This window comes from Aedes albopictus, chromosome 1 (assembly GCF_035046485.1).
Source record: "Aedes albopictus strain Foshan chromosome 1, AalbF5, whole genome shotgun sequence".
Classification (NCBI taxonomy): Eukaryota; Metazoa; Arthropoda; class Insecta; order Diptera; family Culicidae; genus Aedes; species Aedes albopictus.
This window is the reverse complement of record NC_085136.1, coordinates 317,171,412-317,196,373: the sequence shown is the minus strand read 5'-3', so window position 1 is coordinate 317,196,373 and position 24,962 is coordinate 317,171,412. Positions and strand designations below refer to the sequence as shown.

Genomic DNA, 24,962 nt, shown 5'->3' with positions numbered 1-24,962 from the left:
GTGACTACCCGTCCCAACATGCAGACTCAGGAGTCATCTCAACTCAACACCGCTAATGAAGCCAATTGCCGTAAGGCGCCAATCTGAATGCTTGCCAAGGGCGCCATGGGACCACGCTACGGCTCTGATTCTGGGATGTACTAGGTGTTCTAAACTATCCTACACACCAAATTTTTTGAAACGCTTCCAGCACAAAAAAAATCAGCAAAATAAATTGCTGAATTTCAGCAAAATTTTTGCTGATTTTCAGCACAATGTTGCTGATCAACTGTCAAAATTGCTGGGTGGTTAAGCAAATTGAAAAATTATTGCTGGTATTCAGTAAATTCGCATTGCTGAATGAAATCAGCACAAAAAAAATCAGCAAAGTTTGCTGAATACCAGTAAACAAAATTTGCAGTGTATAGTGAAGTCCTTAAATCTACAAGACCAATTTTATGTATTTTCACCACAAATAATAGCATTGCCATTGCATAATCTGCTGGAATCTGCGAAGCTCTTGAAATCTTAAATGTCATTTAGAGGCACTATAGGGATATTCCAGGTCAGCCAAATTACCTTGGAGTTCAGAACTTCAGGTCTACACTCGTAACAGTATCCATATATGTTATACTGAGTAACGTTGTATAATCAACCGCAGTAACTGGAGCAATCTGAAGTCCACTAGCTTATTATAAACCTTCGGGACATTCAAGAACGTCCAAAATGTTCTATAATAAAGTCCTTCAAATCTACAAGAACAACTTTATGTGTTTTCGCCATAAATAATAGTATTGCATAATCTGCTGAAATCCGCGAAGCTCTCGAAATTTCAAATGTCATTTAGAGACACAGAGGGACATGTTATTTAGGACACAATGTCATTTAGAGACACTACAGGGATATTCCAGAACAGCCAAACTACCTTGGAGTTCAGGATTTCAGGTCTAAATTCGTAACAATGGCCATGTCCACTATACTGAGTAACGTTGCATAATCATCCGTGGTTACTGGACCAATCGGAAGTCTACTTTTTTATTATAAACCTTTTGGTCATTCAGGTCCGCCAAACTGTTCTATAATGAAGTCCGTCAAATATACAGGGAAAACTTTATGTGTTTTCGACATAAATAATAGCATTGCCATTTCACAATCTGCTGGGATCTGCGAAGCTCTTGAAATCTCAAATGTCATTTAAAGGCACTATAGGGATATTCCAGGTCAGCCAAACTACCTTGGAGTTTAGGACTTCAGGCCCACAACAACAGTCCAACAGCCATATCTGCTATATTGAGCAACGTTGCATATTTATCCGTGGTTACTGGACCAAACTGAAGTCTACCAGCTTATTATAAACCTTTGGGACATTCAGGTTCGTCCAAACTGTTATATAATGAAGTCCTTCAAATCTACAGGAAAAACTTTATGTGTTTTCATCATAAATAATACCATAGCATAATCTGCTGAGATTCGTGAAGCTCTTGAAATCTCAAATGTTATTTAGAGACAGTATGGGAATATCCCAGGTCAGCCAAACTATCTTTGAGTTCAGAACTTCAGCTCTACTCTCGTAACATCAGCAATATTTGACATACTGAGTAACGTTTCATAATCAATCGCGGTTACTGGACCAACCTGAAGTTACTATATATTACCCTGAACCTTTGGGACATTCAGGGTCGTCTAAAACATCCTGAAGTCTAAGAGACGAATGCCGAGAACGGTAAAGTCTCTCTAAACAAAAAAAAAAACATCCTGAAGTTTAGCTCTTGATGGTAACAGTAGTTATTCTCAACGGCGTTTGGATGGTCTAGGATATCCTGACAAAATATTCTGCGTGATATTCTACCGTTTTTATGGTATTGACTACCACAACTACAGAAAAACGTAGAAAAAACCCCATAATAACGCATGGAAAAATTCCGGCTTCAAAAGGTTAAAATATAATTTATCGTCATCTAAAATCTATTTAAACATGTTTTGGAAAGTTTTTAATTAGCGATTTTGTGATTTTTTTCTATTTTTTTTATTTTTTTTTGAACATCCCTACACTTTTACGTTTTCCCTGGAACCCTTTTTGGGACACCGATTTTTTAAGACGAAATCATTTGGAAATTTTATGATTGCTGAAATATTTTTTTTTCATGGCACTTTTTATTTTCCGTGTAATTGAAAGGAAAGTTGTTTTAGTGTATTCAACTAACTTTTTTACAATAAATGAACTAAATGTAAGCCAAAAATACAAAAGTTTAGATTGCCCAGGCAAGAAAAATATAAAAATGACCAAACTAAACCGCATCTAAAGGCAGAGTTGGATAATAGAGGGTTTAGTAAATCAAAAAATGTAAGCCAATTTAGGTTATGCCAGTGTCTTGATACTAGAGAGGTTTGCAGTTCATCATAGTAGTAGTCATTGGGTGACTAATTTTAAGAAACATTGGTCTAAAACATTAAGGCGAAACTGGATCCATTTCCTCACTTTTGGGTTTTTGATTTTTAATAAAATAACGAAGCAATATTTTCAAAATCGGTTTTCGTACACATGTAGAGTATGGATCACGGTATTTCCTGAATTTTTTCCTGGCGGAAAATGTTTTTCGTTTTTGCAGAAACCATTTTTAAACAAAATTTCACGAAAAAATGGCTTCTACAAAAACGGAAAACATTTTCCACCAGGGAAAAATTCAGGAGATACCTTGATCCATACTCTACATGTGTACGAAAACCGATTTTGAAAATATTGCTTTGTTATTTAATTAAAAATCAAAAACCAAAAAAATGAGAGAGTTTCGCCTTAAGATCGAAATTTCTAAAAAATAAGTCATTTCGTTTGCACAACGGTTGGACGCACTGCCTCTATAAAATCGTCTAAGAACACCACCGGACCTTTCGGATTTTCTGACTGTTCTGTACTGCTAAGAATAACCTCTTTTGTTTTTAGATTTTTTCAGGAATTCTTAAAAAAACTCGTAATAATATCAAGAAATTTGCTCAGGTATTGAGTATTTTTTTCATAAATTCAGTAAAGAAAGTTTTCAGAAGTTGCTCTAGTAATTCTTCTAAGAGTTTTTTTTGGGCGTCCTTCCTGGAGTTCCTTCAGGAGTTTCGCCAAAAGTTTGCTTTTTCAACAGACTCTCCTGGAGTTCCTAAAAAAAACTTCTACTAGGACTATTGACATGTATTTTTTTTTTCAGAAATTACTCCAGAAGTTTCTTCTCAATAATCCCCAGATGTTTTCTCAGGAGTTTTTTCTTCCAGCAGATAATGTAAAAATTTTCTAAAAGTTTTCTGCGGAAAATCGTCAAAATTTATCAAATAGCTTTTCTTGAAGTTACTCTACCAATTTCCTTATAAGTTATTCCAGTGGTATCTCCAATAGTTTCATAAAATATTTGTTTTTTAACAGACTAGCAGTCCATAAGTTTCTAGTTTAGAAAAGTTTCTCTTGGATTATTTCCAGAAGTTTCTCCCACATTATCTCGAAGAGTTTAGAATTCGCTCTAGAAGTCTCTAAAGAAGTATTTTTTAAAAGTTCTTTTAAAGATTTCTTCAGAAACTACTTCCTTAGGTTTTCTATAAGTTTCTCCTCATTTTTCTCAAGGAGTTCTTTCAAGAATTTTATCAGACATTCATCGAAAGGATTTCCAAGAAATTTCTCCAGAAGTCTCCCCAGATGATGTTCTAGAAGTTTCTCCAAATTTCGCCCAAAGCTTTCCAAGAGTTTCTCTAGCAAGGAGTTCTTTCCGGAATTTATACAGTCATTTATCCAGGGCTTGCTTCAGATGTTCGTTCTAAAGGGGTTTTCAGAGGTTACTTCGAAAGTTTCTCCTAGATTTTGTCCGTGGGTTACTCCTCGAGGTAACACAGAAGTTTGTCCAGGTCCCTAAAGGTTTACTATCATTTTTCCACAAATTTCTTTAAATGTTTCTGTGGGAGTTTCTCCATTGAGTTTTTTTAAAAGTTGTTTCTGGAGTTTCTTGAAAAGCGTCTAAGCGAGTTTTTTTAGAAGCTTTTAACAGACTCCAGGAATTATTCGATGAGTGTTCCTTTTTTTCTAATTGTTTTCCCAGGAGTTTGTCTTTGGGTATCTCTAACCGTTTCTACTGACGCTTTTCTGAAGTTTTTACAGGTGTTTTGGGAATTTCTGTTTTTAAGAATTACTCCAGATCCAGATATGTTTCCATAGGTTTCTCTGGAAGCTTCTAGAAGAGTACATATATCCAGAAGTTTTTCTACATTTTTTCACGAGTTTCTCCAGAACTTTCTACATGAGTTTTTGAGGGTTTTGAGGGTTTCTTCAAGAACTTTATTTTGTTTCTGAAAAAAATCAGGGAATCTTTCTTCAAAATTTATCAAACAGCTTTTCTTGAAGATGTTCTACTAATTTCCTCATAAACTATTCCCGGAGTATCTCCAATAGTTTCATAAAATATTCGATTTTCCAACAGATTAGCAGGAGTTTCTCCATAAGTTTCTCGAAAAGTTTCTCTTGGATTATTTCCAGGAGTTTCTCCCACATTATCTCGAGGAGTTTAATTTAGAATTCGCTCTAGCAGTTTCCAAGGAAGTATTTTCAAAAGTTCTTGCAAAGATTTCTTCAGGTGCTTCTTACTTAGTTCTTCTATAACTATCTCCACATTTTTCTCTAGGAGTGCTTCATAGAGTTTCATCAGACAATTACCTAAAGGATTTCCAAGAAATTTCTCCAGAAAATTTTCCGAATTTCGCTCAAAGCTTTCCAGGAGTAGGGTCTTGTACCATTTGGGCAGGTGTACCTATTTTGGGCACTTGCCGCTATAACTAAGTCAATTTCAAACCGATTGGTTTGAGTTTTTGTATAGCGTAAGATACTGCACATGCCTAACTCTATACAAAAATTCAAATCAATCCGTTTGAAATTGACTTAGTTATAGCGGCAGGTGCCCAAAATAGGTACACCTGCCCAAATGGTACAATACCCTATCTCTAGCAAAGAGTTCTTTCAGGAATTTATCCAGTCGTTTATACAGGGCTTGCTTCAGATGTTCGTTCTAAAGGGGTTTCCAGGAGTTTCTTCAAAAGTTTCTCCGGGATTTTGTCCGTGGGTTGCTCCTGGTGGTTTCACAGAAATTTGTCCAGGTCCCAAAAGGTTTTCTAACCATTTTCCACAAATGTCTGTGGATGTTCTGTCCACAAATGTTTCTGTGGGAGTTTCTTCATTAAGTTTTTTGAAAAGTTTTTCTAGAGTTTCTTAAAAAAGTGTCTACACGAGTTTTTCCAGAAGTTTTTTTGGAAACCAAGGACCCAGGCATTATTCCATGAGTTGCTCCAGTATAAACAGGATTTTTTTCAAAATGTTTCCCCAGGAGTTTGTTTCTGGGTTTCTCTAGCCGTTTCTACTGAAGCTTTTCTAAAGTTTTTTCAGGTGGAACTCCATTAGTTCCAGACTTGTTCCCAAGACTATCTCTGGAAGCTTCTACAAGAATTTATCAAGAAGGTTTCTACATTTTTTTTGCATGAGTTTCTCCAGAACTTTCTACATGAACTTTTTCTAGGGTTTCTTCAAGAACTTTATTTTGTTTCTGAAAAAAATCAAAGAATCTTCCACATCTTCTTGAAAGAAACATTCATTAGTTCCTACAGTAATTCTTCTATGCCTTTTTCTGGGAATTGCTTTGGAAGTATTTAAAGGCGTTCTTCATGGAGCTACTTTAACAATTTCTCCAAATAATTCTCCAGGAGTTTCTTCAGAAATTACTACACACGTTTTTACAGGATTTTTTTAGGAAGTCGGTTCTTTAATATCTTTAGGAACTACTGCAGAGGTTTCTCTTCGATATTATTTTGAAGATTTTCTAAGTGATTCTCCTGAGTTGCTCAGAAGCTCCTCCTGAACTTTTCATGATTTTTTCTCAAGTTTCTTTATAGGTTTCTACATCACTTACCCCAGTAGATGATGAAACGCGCTAACCCAGTAGCAAGATGAAACGCAAAGTTTTGAAATAGATTACAGTAAAATTTGGAAATTTATCCTTCGTTTAAAGATTGTTTGAATCAAAAACTATGTATTATGGCAATCAATTTTTTTTCACTTATTAGTTTATTTGGAAGGCTTTGGCGCCACATGGGCATAACTGAGCCGAATTCATTTGTTCATTTTTTCACATAGTTTTACATTTAACATTTTTTTTTAATTTTTTTTTCTTTTTTTTCATTATTTATTTTTTTTAATATTCTTTTTATTTTACTTCCTTAAATACTATGTTATTTTGGGAAACCGAAGTACTCGCGGTTGTTTCTAGGTTAGGGATTACAAAAACTTAAAATTGGGAGGGAAGGATTTAGGGGATTTAAACTAATTTTTTGCTAAATTATACTAAAAAAATATTTTTGGGACAAAATGTCCTGATCTGTAACGGAATCAAAAAAAATGGCAATCAAATTGTTTATCATCATAAGAAAACATCATGTTAACCCGCTGTTCATCTTACCCCACCCGTTCAACTTGCCCCGGTGTACCATATTCAAGATTTTCGATTGAGTAGAATTTCACACAGGTCAACAAGCAGGAGGTATTAGAATTTTTATAAATTTTCTTCAATTATTTGTTTTTTTTTGTCTCATCGTCATCATCGTCATCGTCTCATCGCTCATCATCATTATCATTGTCCTCAGTGTGGTCGTCTTCTATCCTGCAGTGAAAGTGGCGTCACATATCCTTGCATGGGATGCATAGTAGTAGTAGGTACGTCTCGGAGTATCTCATCAACTCTTTTCTTTTATATATGCTGGTATATTCGCTGCAGCTGGAGTAGGCACCGAGGGAGCTCTGGTGCACTTTCTCTCCACCGAAGATTGATGGATCAACAAGGAAATAAGACCACTTCAGTGAGCCATTGTGCAAGGGTACGGAGGTCGACAGTTCGCCTGTCGCACGAAGTGATGTTTATTAGCTCTTCTCTATGTTAGCGTTTCTAAATTGAGAGAAATTGCTTTAATAGTGAATGGTGGAAGAGTTTCTATGTCCGTTCAAAAATGAAGCATAAATCACGGTTCTGCTAATGGTATCCGTTCGCATTGTCAACATTCACATCTTTTCATATAAGAGAATAAATAAAACACAGAACAGGTTAAAATGAAAAAAAATGTAAGAAAACAATCAAGAAAATAAAAAAAAGTGAAACAAAATAAGTAAAAATTAATTAAATGTAGAAAAGCAAATTAAGCAATCAGTACTAATAGCAAACTTAAATGAAACAAAAACCAAATGAACAAGCATGCAAAAGGCAAAAACACCAGGAAAGCATGTTGTGAAAAGCACCAATTGTTTGATTTAAGTAAAAAAATACTAAAAAAAAAGCTCCGATAATTTCTCATAGCACCAAGTATTATATACAGTTCGATTGAACAGCATAACTATGAATCGGAATTCATTTTCTGTCCCAGATCGGAACCGCCATGAATCTCAACACCTAATTATGGCTGTCAAATGAGTGACAGCTGGGCTTCCCACGTTCGACGACGATAGCGCCCAATTCCGCCAAAGCAAGGAATGACGTGGCAACAAAATCTTTTATTCCGCGAAACTACCAATCTGTACAATCGCTCCGAAAATTAATGGGAAACGACACGGAATAAGGCGGAAAATTCTACATTTCTCAACATCCATCGATTGTCCGCATTGTCGTCATAATTCCAATCGGGAGAGCACCACCGCACCGGCATCGATTCCCGCCACTCCCATCATTGCTGGAAGAAATGGAGCAGAAAGGCCAACCACACCGGCTTACAACTGCACGCCATTTCCGAAGGGGAATAATCATATTAAATTCACTGAATGTCGATGAGTAAGGTGCTCGTGGGGGCGAGGATTTTGGAGGCAAAAGGGATTTTTGCGACAATTGAGTTAATGATGTACCACTCAACAAAGTTAAAATTAAACCGTTTTTATATACAAATTTTTGTTTTTATCGAAGTCTAAGAAAATGTAGATTCAAATCGAAAACAAATTTTCCTAAAAAAAACGGCCAAAGAATAAATAAAATTCTTCATACATAAATTTGACATATTTCATACAAAAATATCAAAAATTTACAAAAACTTAATTAAAAGCAGGAGATGACACTTGGTTCGATTTTTTTTTTATTTCAGTATCTCAATGACCATTTCAAGAAAAAAAATATCAAGTATTGCCGTTTCTCAAAAATTTTCTTGGTGTACTTCTTAGCATTTTATGTTTGCATTGAAATGTTCACAGTTTTCGGACTGCTGGAAATCGGTACTCACCGACAGCCGACAAGAACGGAAAAACTTTCCACCCCGAAGATTGGAACAGGAGGAGAAACAGATGGAGTCGGCCAACTGCCGGAAGCTACTGGCTAACTGGCTGACGGATAAGCATAAAAAAGAGGAGAAACAAATTTTAATTTAATATTAACTTCTTCCTCGATGTAAGAGAAGTGCTTGGAAGCGCCTTTCCCTGCCTGCGCTCGGCTTCCGCTTCCCGGAATTTCCAAGCAGCGAAAAAAAAAATCTCGGGATCGCTGGGATTTGCCAAGGTATATGGATCGTTAATCAATAGCACTTTGCTGCTTTGTTTGAGCTATTTCGCTGCTGTTCTAGGATTTGCTGCACTGGGAGATGGCTAATGGATGGATGTGGGAGGGCTGTGCGCGGTGCGAGATTGACACATGAATGGGAACATCACGGAACGCAGATAATGTTTGTTATGTATGTAGCCGAGAAAGAAGAAAGCTGTTTTTACTTATATTGTATACCCAATACCAAGCCCAACACCAACATAAGAGATAAAGGATTATGTCCGTTTACCTTTTGTGTACTAAAAATAGAATATCCGTAGGAAGATGTTTATCTCAGTATATTGAATTCAATTCAGTCAGTTCGATTTGATCCCAGATACATTTCCAGTAGCATTCACAGAGGAATTCCCAGTGCAATTGCCATTAGAATTGTCAGTGGAATTTCCAGATAAATTCCCAGAATAATTTCAAGAGGAATTCCCAGATCATTTTCTAGTTGAATTCTCATACAAAATCTCAGTTGAATTACCAGAGGGAATCCCAGTAATTTCCAGAGACATTTCCAGTGGAATTCCCAGAGTAATTCCCAGTAGAATTCACAGAAGAATTCTAAATGGAATCACCGGAGGAATTCCCAGTGAAATTTTCTGAGGGACTGTTTGTGGAATTTGGAGAGAAGTTTGTAATGAAACTTCCAGAGAAATTCGTAGTGGAATTTCCAGAGTAATTTTCAGTGGAATATCCAGAGAAATACCAAGTGAAATTCCAAGAGCAGTTCCTATTGGAATTTTCAGAAGAATTCCTAGTTAAATTCCTTAACGAATTACCTGAGGAATTTCTAGAGGAATTTGCAGTGAAATTTCTAGAGGAAATTTCCAGGGGAATTTCCAGATGAATTTCCTGTGGCGTTTTCTGTGGAATTTCCTGCGGAATTCCCAGTGAAATTCCAAGAGGAATTCCCAGTGGAATTGTCATGGGAACTCGCAGTGGTATTACCAGAGGAAACCCCAATGGTATTCTCAGAGGAATTCCGAGTGGAATTCCCAGAGGAATTCCCTGTGAAATTTCCAAAGATATTTCCAGTGGAATTAACAGAGGAATACCCAGTGGAATTTCCAAAGGAATTCCCAGTGGAATTCCTAGAAGAATTCCCAATAGAATTCATAGAGGAATTCTCAATGGAATTACCGAAGGAATTCTCAGTGAAATTTCCAGAGGAATTTTCAGTGGAATTTGCTGAAAGATGCAAAGGCTTTCCCAGTGAAATTCCAAGAGGAGTTCCAAGTGAAATTCCCAGTAAATTTCCTAGTGGAATTCCTAGATGAATTCCTAGAGAAATTCCTAAAGGAATTGCCAGAGGAGTTTCTAGAGGAATTGTCAGTGAAATTTCTATAGGAATTTCCAGTGAAATTCCCGGAAGAATTTCCAATGAAATTCCCGGAGGAATTTCCAGATGCGATATTTCCAGTGAATTTCCAAGGAGAATTCCCATTGGAATTCTCATAGGAAACCCCAGTGGAATTACCAGAGGACATCTCAGCTGAATTTCTCTGTGGAATTTACAGAGGCATTTCCAGTGGAATTCCCAGAGGAATACCCAGTGGAATTCCTGAAAGAATTTCCAGAGGAATTCCCAGTAGAATTCACAAAGGCTTTCTCAATGGAATTACCGGAAGAATTTCTAGTGAAATTTCCAGAGGAATTGTCAGTGGAATTTGCTGAGAATTTCCCAGTAAAGCTTTCAGAGAAATTTCCAGTGGAGTTTTCAGAGAAATTGTCAATGGAATATCCATAGAAATTCCCAGTGAAATTGCAAGAGCAATTTCCAGAGGAATTCCTGGTGAAATCCCTAGATGAATTCCTAATGGAATTCCTAAAAGAATTTCCAGTGGAACTCCTAGAGGTATGTCCAGTGAAATTTCTAGAGTATTTTCCAGTGGAACTCCCAACGGAATTCCCTGAAGTGTTCCCAGAGAAATTCCCTGTGCAATTCCAAGTAAGAATTCCCAGTGGGATTTCAAGAGGAATTCCCAGTGGATTTCACAGTAGAATTCTTCGAGGAACTCCCAGTGGAATTCTCACAGGAATTTCCAATGGAATTCCCAAAGCAATTCCCAGTGGAGTTCTCAGAGGAAGTTTCAGTGGAATTTTCGGAGGAACACCCAGTGGAATTCTGAGAAGAATTCCCTTTGGAATTCCCAGAGTATTTCCAGCGGAATCCCCAGTAGAATTCCCAATAAAATTCCCAGAGAAATTTCTAGAGAAATTTTCAGTGAAATACGCTGAGGAATGTCCATTCAAATTTCCTACGGAATTTCCAGAGGACTTCCTAGTGAAATTTTCAGGGGAATTACTAGTGAAAATCTCAGAGGAATTTCTAGTAGAATTCCCAGAGAAGTTTTCAATGGAATTCCTAGAAAAATTTTCAAGTGGAATGCCCAAAAGAATTCTCAGTGGAATTCATAAAAAAAAAATCCCTGTAGAGTTACCAGAGGAGTACTCAGTGAAACTTCCGGAGTTCTCAGAGATACTCCCAGGGAAACTTGAGATGAACTCTCGTCGTAAAATAAAAATAAAACTGTCATTGGACGCGAAAAATTCCCAAACAATTTTTCCAAAATTGACATCCGTACAATCTGTATCGCTAAACTTCCGGGGGAAAACTTCCGCCCGTAACGTAAAATAAAACAACTTTAGTCATCAGTTTTCCCCGGCCCGTCATCACCAGTTTGTAGTGCAATATATCTTCCCGCCCGGTTACGATCCTTCTCAGTCCTCACGTTGGACGCTGAAGAAAAAGTGCACCCACTTTAAAGCAAAATAAATCCAATTTCCTCACGGCCGCGTGCTACCAGCCAGCGCAGCACGTCCCACGGCGCGGCACAGGCGATCCAACCGGGTATTGTTTCCACCTACTAGTGGATGTGATTTATGTCTAGGGAACTTGTGTCGAACCAGATTCCGCTTTTTTCCTGTCCTGGTCGTTACGGATCGTCCTTCGGTCTTTACTGATACTCGTTGGTACCGAAAGAAACTAACGCGAGGTTGGGAGCGTTTGATCTATCATCAAGCGAGAAGATATGGGATTCCTTGAATTTCTTTCGGAAGGAATTCCTGAGATGTGACGTATTTCAAAGAAGAAACAAGCAACTCTTGACATTATTCCAAAGGAATTCTTAGCGGAATTCCCACAGGAGTTCCTAGAGGAATTCCTGCAGGAGTTCCTAGAGGAATTCCCAGAGAAATTCCTAGTGGAATTCCCAGAGAAATTCCTAGCTGAAGTTCCAGAGTAATTTCTAATAGAATTCCCAGAGAAATTCCTAGTGGAGTTCCCAGAGTTATTTCTGGTGGAATTCCCAGAGAAATTCCTAGTGGAATTCCCAGAGAAATTCTCAGTGGAATTCCCAGCGAAATTTCATTCCCAGAGAAATTCCTAGCTGAAGTTCCAGAGTAATTCCTAATGGAATTCCCAGAGGAATTTCTAGTGGAATTCACAGAGGAATGCCTATTGAAACTCCCAGAGGAATGTTTAGTGGAATTCTTAGAGAAATTCCTGGTGGATTTCGAGCAGGAATTTGTGGTGGAATTTCCAGAGGAATTTGTGGTGGAACTCCCAGAGGAATTCCTAGTGGAACACCCAAAGGAATTTCTACTGGAATTCCCAGAAGAATTCCTAGTGGAACTTCCACAGGAATTCCTAGTGAAATCACCAGAGGAATTCCTTATGAAATTCTCAGAGAAATTCCTGGTTGATTGCGAGCGGGAATTTGTGGTGGAATTCCCAGAGGAATTCCTAGTGACATTGCCAGAGGAATTCCTAGTGGAATTCTTAGGAGAATTCCCAGATGAATTCCCAGAAAAAATCTCCAGAAGAATCCCAAGGAGAATTCCCTAGGGAACTTCCATGAGAACCTTCGAGAAATTCCTAGTGGAATTCCCAGAGGAATTCCTAGTGAAATTCCCAGAGGAATTCCTAATGAAATTCTCAGAGAAATTCCTGGCGGATTGCGAGCAGGAATTTGTGGTGGAATTCCCAGATTAATTCCTAGTGAAATTGCCAGAGAAATTCCTAGTGGAATTCTTAGGAGAATTCCCAGAAGAATTCCCAGAAAAATCCCCTGAAGAATTCCCAGTGGAATTTCTTGAGGAACTTCCGTGAGAACCCCAAAGAAATTCCTAGTGAAATTCCCAGAGGAATTCCAAGTGAAATTACCAGAGAAATTCCTTGTGGATTGCGAGCAGGAATTTGTAGTAGAATTCCCAGAGGAATTGCCAGAGGAATTCCTAATGGAGTTCCCAAGAGAATTCTCAGAAGAATTCCCAGACAAATCCCCAGAAAAATTCCCAGGGGAATTCCCTGAGAAACTTCCATGAGAACCCCAGAGAAATTCCTAGTGGAGTTCCCAGAGGAATTCCTATTGAAATTCTCAGAGGAATTCCTAGTGGAATTTCCAGAAGAATTCGTATTGAAATTCTCAGAGAAATGCCTAGCGGTATTCCCAGGGTAATTCCCAAAGGAATACCCGGTGAAATTCCCAGAGAAACTCCCAGGAGAACTCGCAGAGGAATTCCTAGTAGAATTCCAAAAGAAATTCCTGGGGAAATTCCCTCAAGATATTTTAGTGGAATTCCCACAGGAATTCCTACTAGAATTCTGAGAGGAAATCCTAGTGGAATTCCCAGGGAAATTCCTAGTGGAATTCCCAGGAATTCCTAGTGGAATGCTGAGAGAAATTCCTAGTGGAATTCCCAGATAAATTCCTAGTGCAATTTCCAGACTTATTTCCAGTTTAATTCCCAGAGAAATTCCCAGTGGAATTCCCACAGGAATCCCTAGTGGAAATCCCAAAGGAAAACCTAATGGAATTCCCAGAGGAATTTCTAGTGAAATTCCTAGAGAAATTCCTAGTGCAATTATGAGAGGAATTTCTAGTGGAATTCTCAGAGAAATTCCTGGTGGTTTTCGAGCAGGAATTTGTGGTGGAATTTCCCTAGAAATGTGTGGTGGCTTTCCCAGAGGAATTCCTAGTGGAATTCCTAAAGGAATTCCTAGTGGAATTCCCACAGGAACTCCTAGTGGAATTCCCAGAGGAATTCCAAGTGAAATTACAAGGGGAATTCCCAGTGAAATTACCAGAGGAATTCCGAATGAAATTCTCAGAGAAATTCCTGGTGGATTGCGAGCAGGAATTTGTGGTGGAATTCCCAGAGGGATTCCTAGTAAAATTACCAGAGGAATTCCTAGTGGAATTCTTAGGAGAATTCCCAGAAGAATTCTCAGAAAAATCCCCAGAAGAATTCCCAGCGGAATTTCATGAGGAACTTTCATGAGAACCTCAGAGAAATTCCTAGTGAAATTCCCAAAGGAATTCCTAGTGAAATTTCTAGTGGAATATCTAATGAAATTCTCGGAGAAATTCCTGGTGGATTGCGAGCAGGAATTTGTGATGGAATTCCCAGAGGAATTCCCAGTGAAATTGCCAGAGGAATTCCTAGTGGAATTCCTAAGAGAAATCCCAGAAGAATTCCCAGAAAAATCCCCAGAAGAACTCCCGGGGGAATTCCCTGAGAAACTTCCATGAGAACCCCAGAGAAATTCCTGGAGGAATTCCCAGAGGAATTCCAATTGAAATTCTCAGGGAAATTCCTGGGGAAATTCCCAGATGAATTCCCAGTGAAATTTTCAGAGAAACTCCCAGAAGAACTCACAGAGAAATTCCTGGGAATTGAAATTCTCAGAGGAATTCCTAATGGAATTTCCAGAGGAATTCCAATTGAAATTCTCACAGGAATTCCTGGGGAAATTCCCAGATGAATTCCCAGTGAAATTCTCAGAAAAACTCCCAGAAGAACTCACAGAGAAATTCCATGAAGATATGTGAGTGGAATTCCCAGAGGAATGCGTAGTGGAATTCCCAGAGAAATTCCTAGTGCAATTCTCAGAGGCATTCCTGTTGGAATTCCCAGAGGGATTCCTAATGGAATTCACAGAGGAATTGTTAGTGGAATTCCGAGAAAAATTCCTAGTGCAAATCCCAGAGGAATTATTGTCGAATTTCAAGAGCAATTCGTAGTGGAATTCTCAAAGATAGTCCTGGTGAATTTTTAGAAAAACTCCTGATGTAATCCTGAAAGGAATTACTGATGGAAATCCCAAAGAAACTTGTGGTAAAATTCTCACATGAATTCATGATTAAATTCGAAGCGAAATTCCTGATGAAATGCATATTCGATATTTTTGGATTTTTGGTGAAAATTTGAAAGGTATTTGTGGTGGAAGTTTCGGAAAAAAAATATTGGAGAAATTTACAAAGAAGTTTTCATAGTAATACCCAGAATAATGCCTAGAAGAACCAAAAATTTATTTCTAGCCTGTTTAATAATAATTGCTCCACATTTGTCATTGCCTCATCTTCAGGTCGCTAGTAAGTTCTTTGCAGCGAAAGCGAAGGGATGCGTCCTCCCAAGTGGTCGAGCTTATACAGTGAATGGGTTCAAAAGTGCATTCGCCTGGTGGGAAAAGAAAACTCCTGTCTAAAAATAGAACTCCCATCCAAGACGGGTGTCGCCTGTCTGTACGGCGAAGGTGCTGCTGCACTATGGCACATGGTTGCACCCACGGGGACTAGCATATCAGACCGCATGAATATCTTTTCCCCATCAAAGTTATTGGTCACGTTATTGGAAAACATCTTAGGATAATCGTCAGCGCCCTGGACAGGAGCGATCGAAAACTTTAACCCCGTCTGTGTTCACAACCTAGTAGGATACGCCACAGAGAACCAACCTTAAATACTCCCAGTTGAGAAGAGGATCTTTGTATGCTATTTTTAGCACTAAACGACCCGCAGCGCACGTAAGAAGCCCAACTACTCTCCTCCTCTGTTGCATCCCACCTCATCCACTTCAAAGTGACACATGGTGCACAAAGAGTTTAACAACCCACCCCCACCATCGTGGATAACCTGGCACCGACTCTTTCAAGTTTCCACTCCTTCATCCAGCCAGCTCCACATCATCACAATGGAAAACGCTTTTCATTCTCGCATCCCCCACCAGGACTTCCCCTTCGTCCTTATCTTTCCCATGGATACGTGTGCATCACTCAAATGCGGAAGCTCTCGACTTCGACTAGGAGTGTTTGAAAAGACCAAGGATCTTAAACTTAATTGACTTTCGACGGATGCCATGGCGGCCTCAGCATAGGAAGCTCCTTCCGTCGTAGTCGAGATGCGCCGAAAAAAAGGCGACAGAACTGCTCTTATGGCAGGATTTATCTCACTAAACACTTTGAAGAGTGTGTGTTTGTGATACGGGACCCAGTTTGGATGGGCGTACGGTTAGATGGACGGAGATTGCACTCGGTAAAACTTCCCTAACGAGAGCAATTTGGAGCTGAGCGATGCACTTCGATAAGCTTGAGTTTTGTGGGTTTTCCGGAAAAAAGGATTTTTTATAGAATAGGGTGGGCCTAGTACTATATTCGTTGAGAAAGGCTGAAATCGCTAATTTTGTAAAAGAGTGATTGACGGAGATTTTTCTCCTTCAGAAATGGAACGGATAACATTCTTCAGGAATTCCCAGAGGAAAGAAGAGAATCCCTGAAGGAATTCACGAAGGAGTTCTTATGATGAATCACTTGCAGGCCTCTACAGCTAATTACAAAGCAATTGCCAGTGGAGTTCCCAGTGTAATTACTTAAACATTCCTACAAATATTTTCCTGGATTTTTTTAAAAAATCGAGAAAAAAAATCTTAGAGGAAATTCAAGAATAATTTTCATATAAATTCCCAGAGGAATTGCTAGCCCTATGACGCACAGTACCTACATAGTTTGCAGAAATTTCTGAAGAAAATTTTATGGATATTTTGAAAAATATTTCTCAAAAAATTCCCGGATAAATTGGTGGACACTTTTTTTCACAGGTTTCCCAAGAAAATTTCTGCGAGAATGCTGAAATGATTAACGGAAAACAATTCTCTGAGAAATACCTTAGAAAGTAGTATAGTAAGGACTGTATCGGAAATTAACTATATATGTTCAAAACATCCTAAAAAATAATTAATTCAAGTTATAAATAATTTTATTTTTGGAGGTACTATATAAATCCTCAGATAAAGGAATGGCACTTTTGCTTTTGTAAAAATAATTCTTTTACATGGTCATCAATCTCAAAGTTTAAACGCATGATCTTGAAATTTTGGACACCTTTTAAAAATTTGAAATTGCGGAAAAAATGGAAATTTTTTTGATATTTTAAAATATATTAGCGCAAATATATTCTTTCCCAGATTGCTCATAATATAGGTAAAAAAAAATTTTCAAGAAAAAATTCGATTCCATTTGAGCGCAATTCTTGAAAATGAAAAAAGGTCATTTTTCAGGGACCCTATTTTTTGATGCTCATTCAAAGCACGGTTACGCAAATAAAAAATACATCAAATTGTAAATTCATTTTTTTTTAATTGGAAATGTTTTTAAACTTAACGACGAGGTAGCTTTAGTAGAGAACGGAATTGTATAACCTTTGAAGATATTTAAAACAGACTGTCAAAGTTCGACAAAAAATTAGTGTTTTTTTAGGATATGTCATTTTTTAAATGTTGAGTGTTTTTCGATCATAAATATTTTTTTTTAAGTTGGTGTTCGGTGATATGTTATGTGTACATAACTGCTAACAATAATTAATATTTTTTGGATTTTTCGCCGTACAAGTTTTATTCGCTACAGGTTATTGAAACGCTGAAAAATCTTTAAAAAACAACAATTTGTCCAAAACTTTAATTTGTGAGATGTATTCATTCTACAAAATTTTCAATAATGCTAAACATTTTTCAATTTTTTTCAGGCTGTTCTAAACTTGACTGTATTGTGAAGATTTGATAGAAGAACCGAAATGATAAGACCAAACATGCTTCGAGATAGAGCATCCTGAATGTTTATAGTTAATTTCCGATACACTCCTTATCCATGTCGCAATGATGCGAGCACTTTTTTGCGATACTGATATTTCTAGCAAATATTTAAAAAAGCACTTTACTATTACTTATAAAAGAAAAACTAAAAAATGAAACTTAAAAAAAATGGAAAAGGTTGAGCAAATTACTTTTAATTCCACTATTTTGTTTATCTTTGGACAGATTAGATCGCTTGCCAATTCTAGTTTTTCTTTAAAAATTTCATTTTTTTTTAATTTTTATTCTGCAAATGTGAAGTAATAGTGAAGTGTTTTTACCCTTCTTACACCCATAAGAAGGGTATAAATATCGCTCGAAAAACCGACTTTCGATCCGAGGCCCGGAGGACCGAGTCTCATATACCAATGAATTCATCTCGACGAACTGAGCAAATGTCTGTATGTGTGTGTGTGTGTGTGTGTGTGTGTGTGTGTGTGTGTGTGTGTGTATGTGTGTATGTGTGTGTGGGTATGTGCGTTACAAAAAAAAGTCACGCACGTTTCTCAGCCGTCTGTCAACCGATTTGAGTTCTCTTGGAAGCAAATGAAAGCTACTACATCCTAGTAGAACGCTATTGATTTTTTTTTCGATTGGACGTTTGGTTACCGAGATATCTCTCGAAGAGTACTTATGAGTCATATTTCTAAACTTTTTAAGATTTTTGACCAAGTGTATCATAATAAATATTTCGACCGTTTGTCAATCGATTTAAATTCTCTTGGCACCAAATGAAAGCTACAGCATCCTAGTAGATCACCCAGAAATTTTATTTCGATTGGACATTTGGTTACAGAGATATCTTTCGAAGAGTACTTAGGATTTATACAACTAAACTTTTTGAGATTTTTGACCAATTGTATAATAATAAATATCTTAGCCGTCTGTCAACCGATTTCGGTTATCCTGGCACCAAATGAAAGCTACAACATTCTAGTAGAACCCTATACAATTTCATTACAATTGGACATTTGATTATCGAGATATCTTTCAAAGAGTACTTGGGAGTAATACAGGTTAACTTTTTGAGAGATTTTGGACCAAGGGTACCATAATAAATATCTCAGCCATCTGTCAACCGATTTAGGTTCTCTAAGCACCAAATGAAAGCTACAGCTTATCCTTGTATAAGGCCCTGACATTTTATTTCGAATCGACATTTGATTACTGAGATATCTTACGAAGAGTATTTCATTAAATCGGGTTTTTATTATTGTATTCACTTGTTATCTTGCATTAGTTTTTCACCAGTCTATGGGAAATTATTTTTCAATAAATTATGCTGATATCATACAAAGTATATTCTAGCAGGTTATTGTTTTCAACAAAATTTTAATTATCAAATTGCAAATACACATGAATTTTATGAAAACTAACAATATGTTAAATGAAAGCTTTGAATTTATATATTGTGGAAAAAATGCAAGAACCGGACAGACAAAATAACTAGTTAATGCCAAAACTGATTAACTTAGTAGATATATCATTTTTGTCCTTTTTACACCATAACCATGAATACCAAGTACTTCGGAGCCAATTTATTCGACTGATTAAGAGATATTAGACAAAGTGCATCTCGCTGATTTTCTTATCCATTTGTTAATCGATTCAAGATTATTTGGCAGTTAACAAAAGATACAATATTTCATAATATGAAAGCTATTTTTTTAACATTCCATATAAGATTCTAGGAGGTGTCTGGCATTTCTGGTAAGTCCATGGTCTGATGCTATTTTGGGAACCAATTCACTAGATGTCAAATCAACAATATTTTCTAGAACTTTTGGTCAATCACACAAAATAAATTTGCTTAATACGCATAATACAACAATATTTTTAATAAGTGTAAGAAGGGTTCTGTTCACCATAGGTGGATTAAATCGGGTTTTTTTTATTTAAACTAGTGATTCAAGTGAAAATGTGCTACTAAAAATTCCAGTATTAGTAAAGCATCCCATATTACCAAATTAATATTGCAAACACTGTATCGCCCTGTTTCCATATTTTCCAGAATTACTTCTCTGGAAAATAAGCTGGAATGATCCCTGTGAAAATGAATCGCATTTTCTTTTACCCTTAGTTTAGTGTAAATTCATAAATAAAGCCTTTCAAAAACTTCCGGAAATGTGGTATTTTTTTCTGAAAATTTCCTGGAAATTCATTCATAAATCTGGAAAAAGTTACCGGAATTTTATTTTTTTAAGCAATCTCTTTGGGATCTCCCCTGCAATAACCTTGAAACGCCTTCTGAAAATGATTAATTCAAGTATTTTTGTAATGCTTTTTTGATATGTCACCCGGTTATTTTTCTTGCACGGAATTGTTTCAACTTCCCATACAAGGCTGGTGATTTGAAATCGATTTTGTTCGATTTATTAACAAAGTTGCTCACTTCACTTCATACATCTTATTCTCCATAACCAATGCTTTGATTAATCTAAACTATAACTCGCCAACATTGTATAGGGTGACATAGGGTATTATCGGCAGGTTTGTTCTTTTCGTCATGGGGGGTTTTTGTAGGCCAAATTGCTTGAAACTTGGTCATATAATTCAGTTTGGTTGGGAAGGATTTGAGACCAACTCTGAGTTCAACAGGTTCCAAAAACCCTCCATGACGAAAAGAACAAAACGGGCAAAAGTACACCATTTCCTCTATTTCAAGTGTACGTTGAGAAAAAAAATCAATCTATTCAATTTTTTTTTTTTTTAATTTCCAAAAAGGATGATTTTTTTTGTACACTACAACACAATTTTCATCCATTTGACGCAAAAGCTGAGTTTAGTTGACCGAAAGATAGTTTAATCAGCTTCCAATTCGTGTCTAAACATTTGGAATTGGTTCGCTGTAACGTAAGATATTTGGCGCCGTCCACAAATTACGTAACGCTCTAGGGGGAGGGGGGGAGTATGGCCGAGCGTTACGATCCATATGAAAATTTTAGGATTTTCATACAAAAAAGCGTTACGGAAGGGGGGGAGTTTATAAAAATCTCGATTTTAGCGTTACGTAATAAATGGATACTGCCTTTGAATTATAGTAAAATCAAAAACATTTTTTTCTTAAAAATATTTGGAGCATGATTCTGAAATCAGCACGTGATTGTGGCGGTCAACTGTCAACTGATAGAAATGCATGTCTTTCGTTTTATTTTTGGTTTCCTATCCACATTCACAGAAAATGTTGGAAAATTTCCCCCTAAATTATCTGTTGACACTTACACTAACCTATACTTTATCGCAATGAATGATTAATTGCATTACTAAGGAACACATTTTTTTGAAACCCGATATTATTTGCGACACAAAATTTTCTAAAAATTCGGCAATGATAGAATAAATACAAAGTATTTTCTTAAAAACTTATTCTTGGTCATTGTAACGAATAAATTAACATTGGAACCTTATAAATGCGCAACGCCCCACGTTGGGCGCCAATGTAACGAAAACACAACACCAGCATGTAACAAATAGTACATTGGAACCTTATAAATGCACATATTATTCTCCGTATCGGGCCCCACGTCTGGGAACTTAGATACGCAAAATAAAATAGAACATTATAAATGCACAAAACACAAACATGCAACGCATAACATAAATTGTGCCCAGTTATCTAAATAGATAACGTAGTCCAATCGCAGGATGACGAGGTTTCATTATTGTTCTTGGTCCATCAGTCATCCTGGAATTATATTTTATTTGGCAGTTTGCCTTTTAGTTCACAGCATTTGATGCTGTGTTCATAGCTTGGTTTTGTCTAGGAATTTCTAATCTTAAGGGGGCATCCCGATTCGGGCAACCACACAAGACCGTCTACAATTTGATGTCCGTGTTAGGGGACGGCTTGCGTGTTTTGTACTGGTTCGCTCCTGAAATGTTTGGAGCGCTACAAATGCACATTAAAATTCAGGGCCAAATGAACAAATACAGTATAAAACAGAAAATTAACTGACAAATGTTCACAGCTATTTACAAACGTAACACACTCCATGCAACAATCGAAGAATTTTCTATGAATTGCATTCTCCAATTCATGGAAAATTCTTAAAACTATTTTACAACGTATCAACTATATTACAAACGTAACATCATATTTCAGGAATTGTGGCTGAATTTACATGCCAAAATTCTCTAAATGAATTCGACTGAATTTATGAATTACCAAAGTTTTTTATCCAATTCCACTTTAAATTATAAGAGGTTTCTGCAAAGAATATTCATTGAAAATAAACCAGCTAGAGGCTGAAAATGTTAAAGAAAGAATATTGATATTTTTTAGTTTCATTTTATTTGTGAATTTTAACTACACAAAAAAGTTGAGAAATGCTCTAAGAAATTTGAAAAAATGTTCTACGATTCATATTTGCCTACTTCTTTTAGGCGTAACGTCCCTGAAAATTATCTCTACCAATGATTATTTGGTATGCGTATATCTATCAGAACTCATAGTGTTATTCTTAAAACATTGTCTATCTAATTATTTATATAAAATAGATAGTAGTTAAGAATGAAGTTTTGGAGGAATGTTGACAGCATTTCCAATATAGCATTTCATGCATTTGAAAGTCTTTGGTATTCTGTACAACGTTGTTGATAGATTTCCTGAGTAATTCCATACAACAATTCCCAGAACAATTTGATTCTGTGTAATATTTTTCCTTGATTGGAATAGGCAAGGTATTTTGCATGGCAAGTTTCATTTGATTTGACAAAAAACTGCTGCTGGTGAGAATTTAATCATTTTCCTTAACTTTTCGGCCACCTTGCACCCTATTTCGCCATAGTGTACCAGTTATGGCAAATCCCATAAGGATTGCATGTAAATAGTGCGAAGTGGAACCCAAATAAACAAATGTGTCCATAACTGGTACAGGGTTCCTGTCATTGGTACACGCCGTAATAAATACTAAAAGTCGTTTTGGCTCCGTTTCTATATTTTTCCTGTAAAGTATGAAAATGAATCAATCATTTGACATATCGATGACATTCGTCGGTCTTCTTCTTATTTTTGTAAAAATAGTTCTCCATAGGTAGTGCGATAACTGGTACAGGCACCCTACTGTTGAAAGATACTTAGTCCGAGAAGGGAACATTTCTGGATGGTTGAAATGAACAAACTCTATCACAGGTCACTCACAATCGATACCGGTGATGATTAATCATTGGAATCACTAGCTCTAGATATAAATCTATTTAAACTCTCAACGTCTATAGTTGTTTTTTTGTATTACTTTAGCTGGCGATATTATTCAGTACTTATCAATGCAAGCTGGAAGAAAAACAAGTGAATCAAAATGTATACTAATGATTTTAAGTCAATATTTTTCTCAACATCCTACCGTTATGATCGCGAAAATCCATCCGAGCGACGGTCGATATCCACGGCAGGTGCCCATCGGAACTCAGCCGGGTATAGATGCCGGGAACCTTCGATCCACAGGACCGATTGATGGTCTTCTGCCCGACCAAGAAGGGAACCCGTTTGCCGTTCCTTTCCAAGATGATCTGCATCTGCGAGCCGAGCTCCGACTGAAATACAGGTGATTCAAAACGTTAGGAAACAAGGATTTCATGGAGTAGATTCATCAAAAAAACAAATTAAAAGGTTTAAGGTTTTATGAAGGTTCTCAAAACCTCCACAAGGCTAATTGGTCAGCAAAATGTTTTTTGGGTTTGGCAAGGATTTATTGTAGTAATAAAATTCTAGAAAACTTGAATTTCTATAATACAAGCAACAAAACTAAGTCCTAATAGCTTCAAGAAAGCTTCAAGAGTCGTTATAAAACTCAAACTGTTTTATTTTGGTTTTATGTTGGTTTTATAGATCTCCTCGATTCTGTGTGTTTGCAATATGTTACTCGAGAAGGATTTCATCATAGTTAATGTAAGCAGATTTAGATCTTAAAACTAACTTAAAACCTTGATAAAGCCAGCAAGTAGAACGTGATGAGTACTTACCGCACATTTCTGAACATCGGGATTTCGCGCGCACATGCAACAAACCAGCAGCGCACCGTATTTCAGTTTTTTCGTTGGACTGTAGTACTCGTGACACTTGACCGAATCTACCAGATCAAGTTCCGTCCGGTGGTACGTTCCCGTCGCGTCCCTACCGATCAGGTGAACCCTTCCCTCCGGTATCGGTGGTGGTCGTGAGTATATGCACGCTGGTTTGAACCGACTGGAAACGAGCTCAGGATCTTCCACCAAGAAGATGATCGCCATATTGTGGTAGTAGTATTCCGCCTGGTACCGATAGTGGACGGTCATGTTCTGTACATGGAAATCTCTGGGGGTTCCCATGGCTTCTCCAAGCCGTACAATGTCAGTACGGGCACCGTTGCGTTCCAGACAGCGTGCTCCGGTCATGATGATGTTCTTCCCGAGATACGATCCCGCGCAATCGAACTTGATGGTCCCATCGGATTGGGTCCATCCGATCAAAGCCGTGTGGGACACTTCGTAGGTGGGAAACCGCTGGCCATTCCCTGCGGATAAGTGATATTGGAAGTATATGGCACACTTTGCTGTGAGAGTGACTCACCGGACCAGATCATTAGGAAGATCCAGGGAAAACACAAACTCCGATTGATGCGCATTTCGCAGCAACTGCGCTTGATGCAAAGGCAAACTGAAGACTACAACAAGTGACCCATCTTCGGAACTGGCGGACCTTTGCTGTTGATTCGAAAAAGTGATTGTATTAGTGCCACCGAGAGTGGCAATAACATTGAGTTCGGAACTACCCATCCCTCGAACGGTAACGGTAAGCCAAACACATACTAACACCTGAAGGCTGATTCATAAATTACACTACGTGAAATGGGTCACAAAAGTAGGGTATTCGATATGACGCTATTCAGTTGACGTGACGAAAGCAAAACACGACTATGGCATTCTTCCTAAATCTAAAGTTATGTCATTCATGAACAAGCCCCACGTGACGATCTTGACTTAAATATAATGGGATGTACCCCAACCGTGCATCTTCACAACAGAACAAGTCTATATCTCCAACAGCACCGACGCATCTTCACTCATTCATTTTATTGCGCACCAAACCCAAAGCTGCTCTGTCGCTTTTATACATCAGGTAAAGTCCCACAGCTAAACCTGTGCTCCTGACTGCTCGACCTACAGATCTCGCGATATCTCCTACAACCTATCCTGAAACCCAAGATAATAGCCTCAGCTAATTGACGCATCTCACAGAATTAACCAAAAAAAAGTGTCGCCCCCAACGACCAACAATGACGAGGTCTTCTGGATCTTACGGTGCGTCACCGCAAACACACGAAGTCAGTTGTTCGTAGCAGGTATTCCAGCCAAACTGGTTGTGTGGTTGTTCTTTATTGCTTTCCCATTTGCATGGCGAGCAGGTAAAATCGGCGGGGAAATTTCGGCTCTTCGGGATAGCATGTACTAAATTAGCGCGACATTAATGCATAGGTTTTGGACGGTGCTGTTGAGTTTGGGTATTCAAAACAAAACACAAAGCGAAATGGA

The 24,962-nt window shown here is 37.5% G+C and overlaps 2 protein-coding genes across 5 annotated transcripts in view; one reads left to right on the top strand and one right to left on the bottom strand.

Moving 5' to 3' along the window:
* The window catches only part of LOC109423620 (ankyrin repeat and fibronectin type-III domain-containing protein 1-like), a 324,977-nt gene that overhangs the window by 164,680 nt on the left and 135,335 nt on the right, over positions 1-24,962 (top strand). The gene's annotated exons all lie outside the window — the stretch shown is intronic.
* LOC109423558 (serine protease Hayan-like) lies at positions 409-24,919 on the bottom strand. The gene is made up of 4 exons (XM_029867455.2): positions 24,001-24,919; positions 23,415-23,944; positions 22,796-22,985; positions 409-22,725 (listed from the first exon to the last, which is right to left on the bottom strand). Exons 1-4 carry the CDS (start codon positions 24,053-24,055, stop codon positions 22,706-22,708), a joined length of 795 nt encoding a protein of 264 aa, XP_029723315.2. The 5' UTR covers positions 24,056-24,919; the 3' UTR covers positions 409-22,705.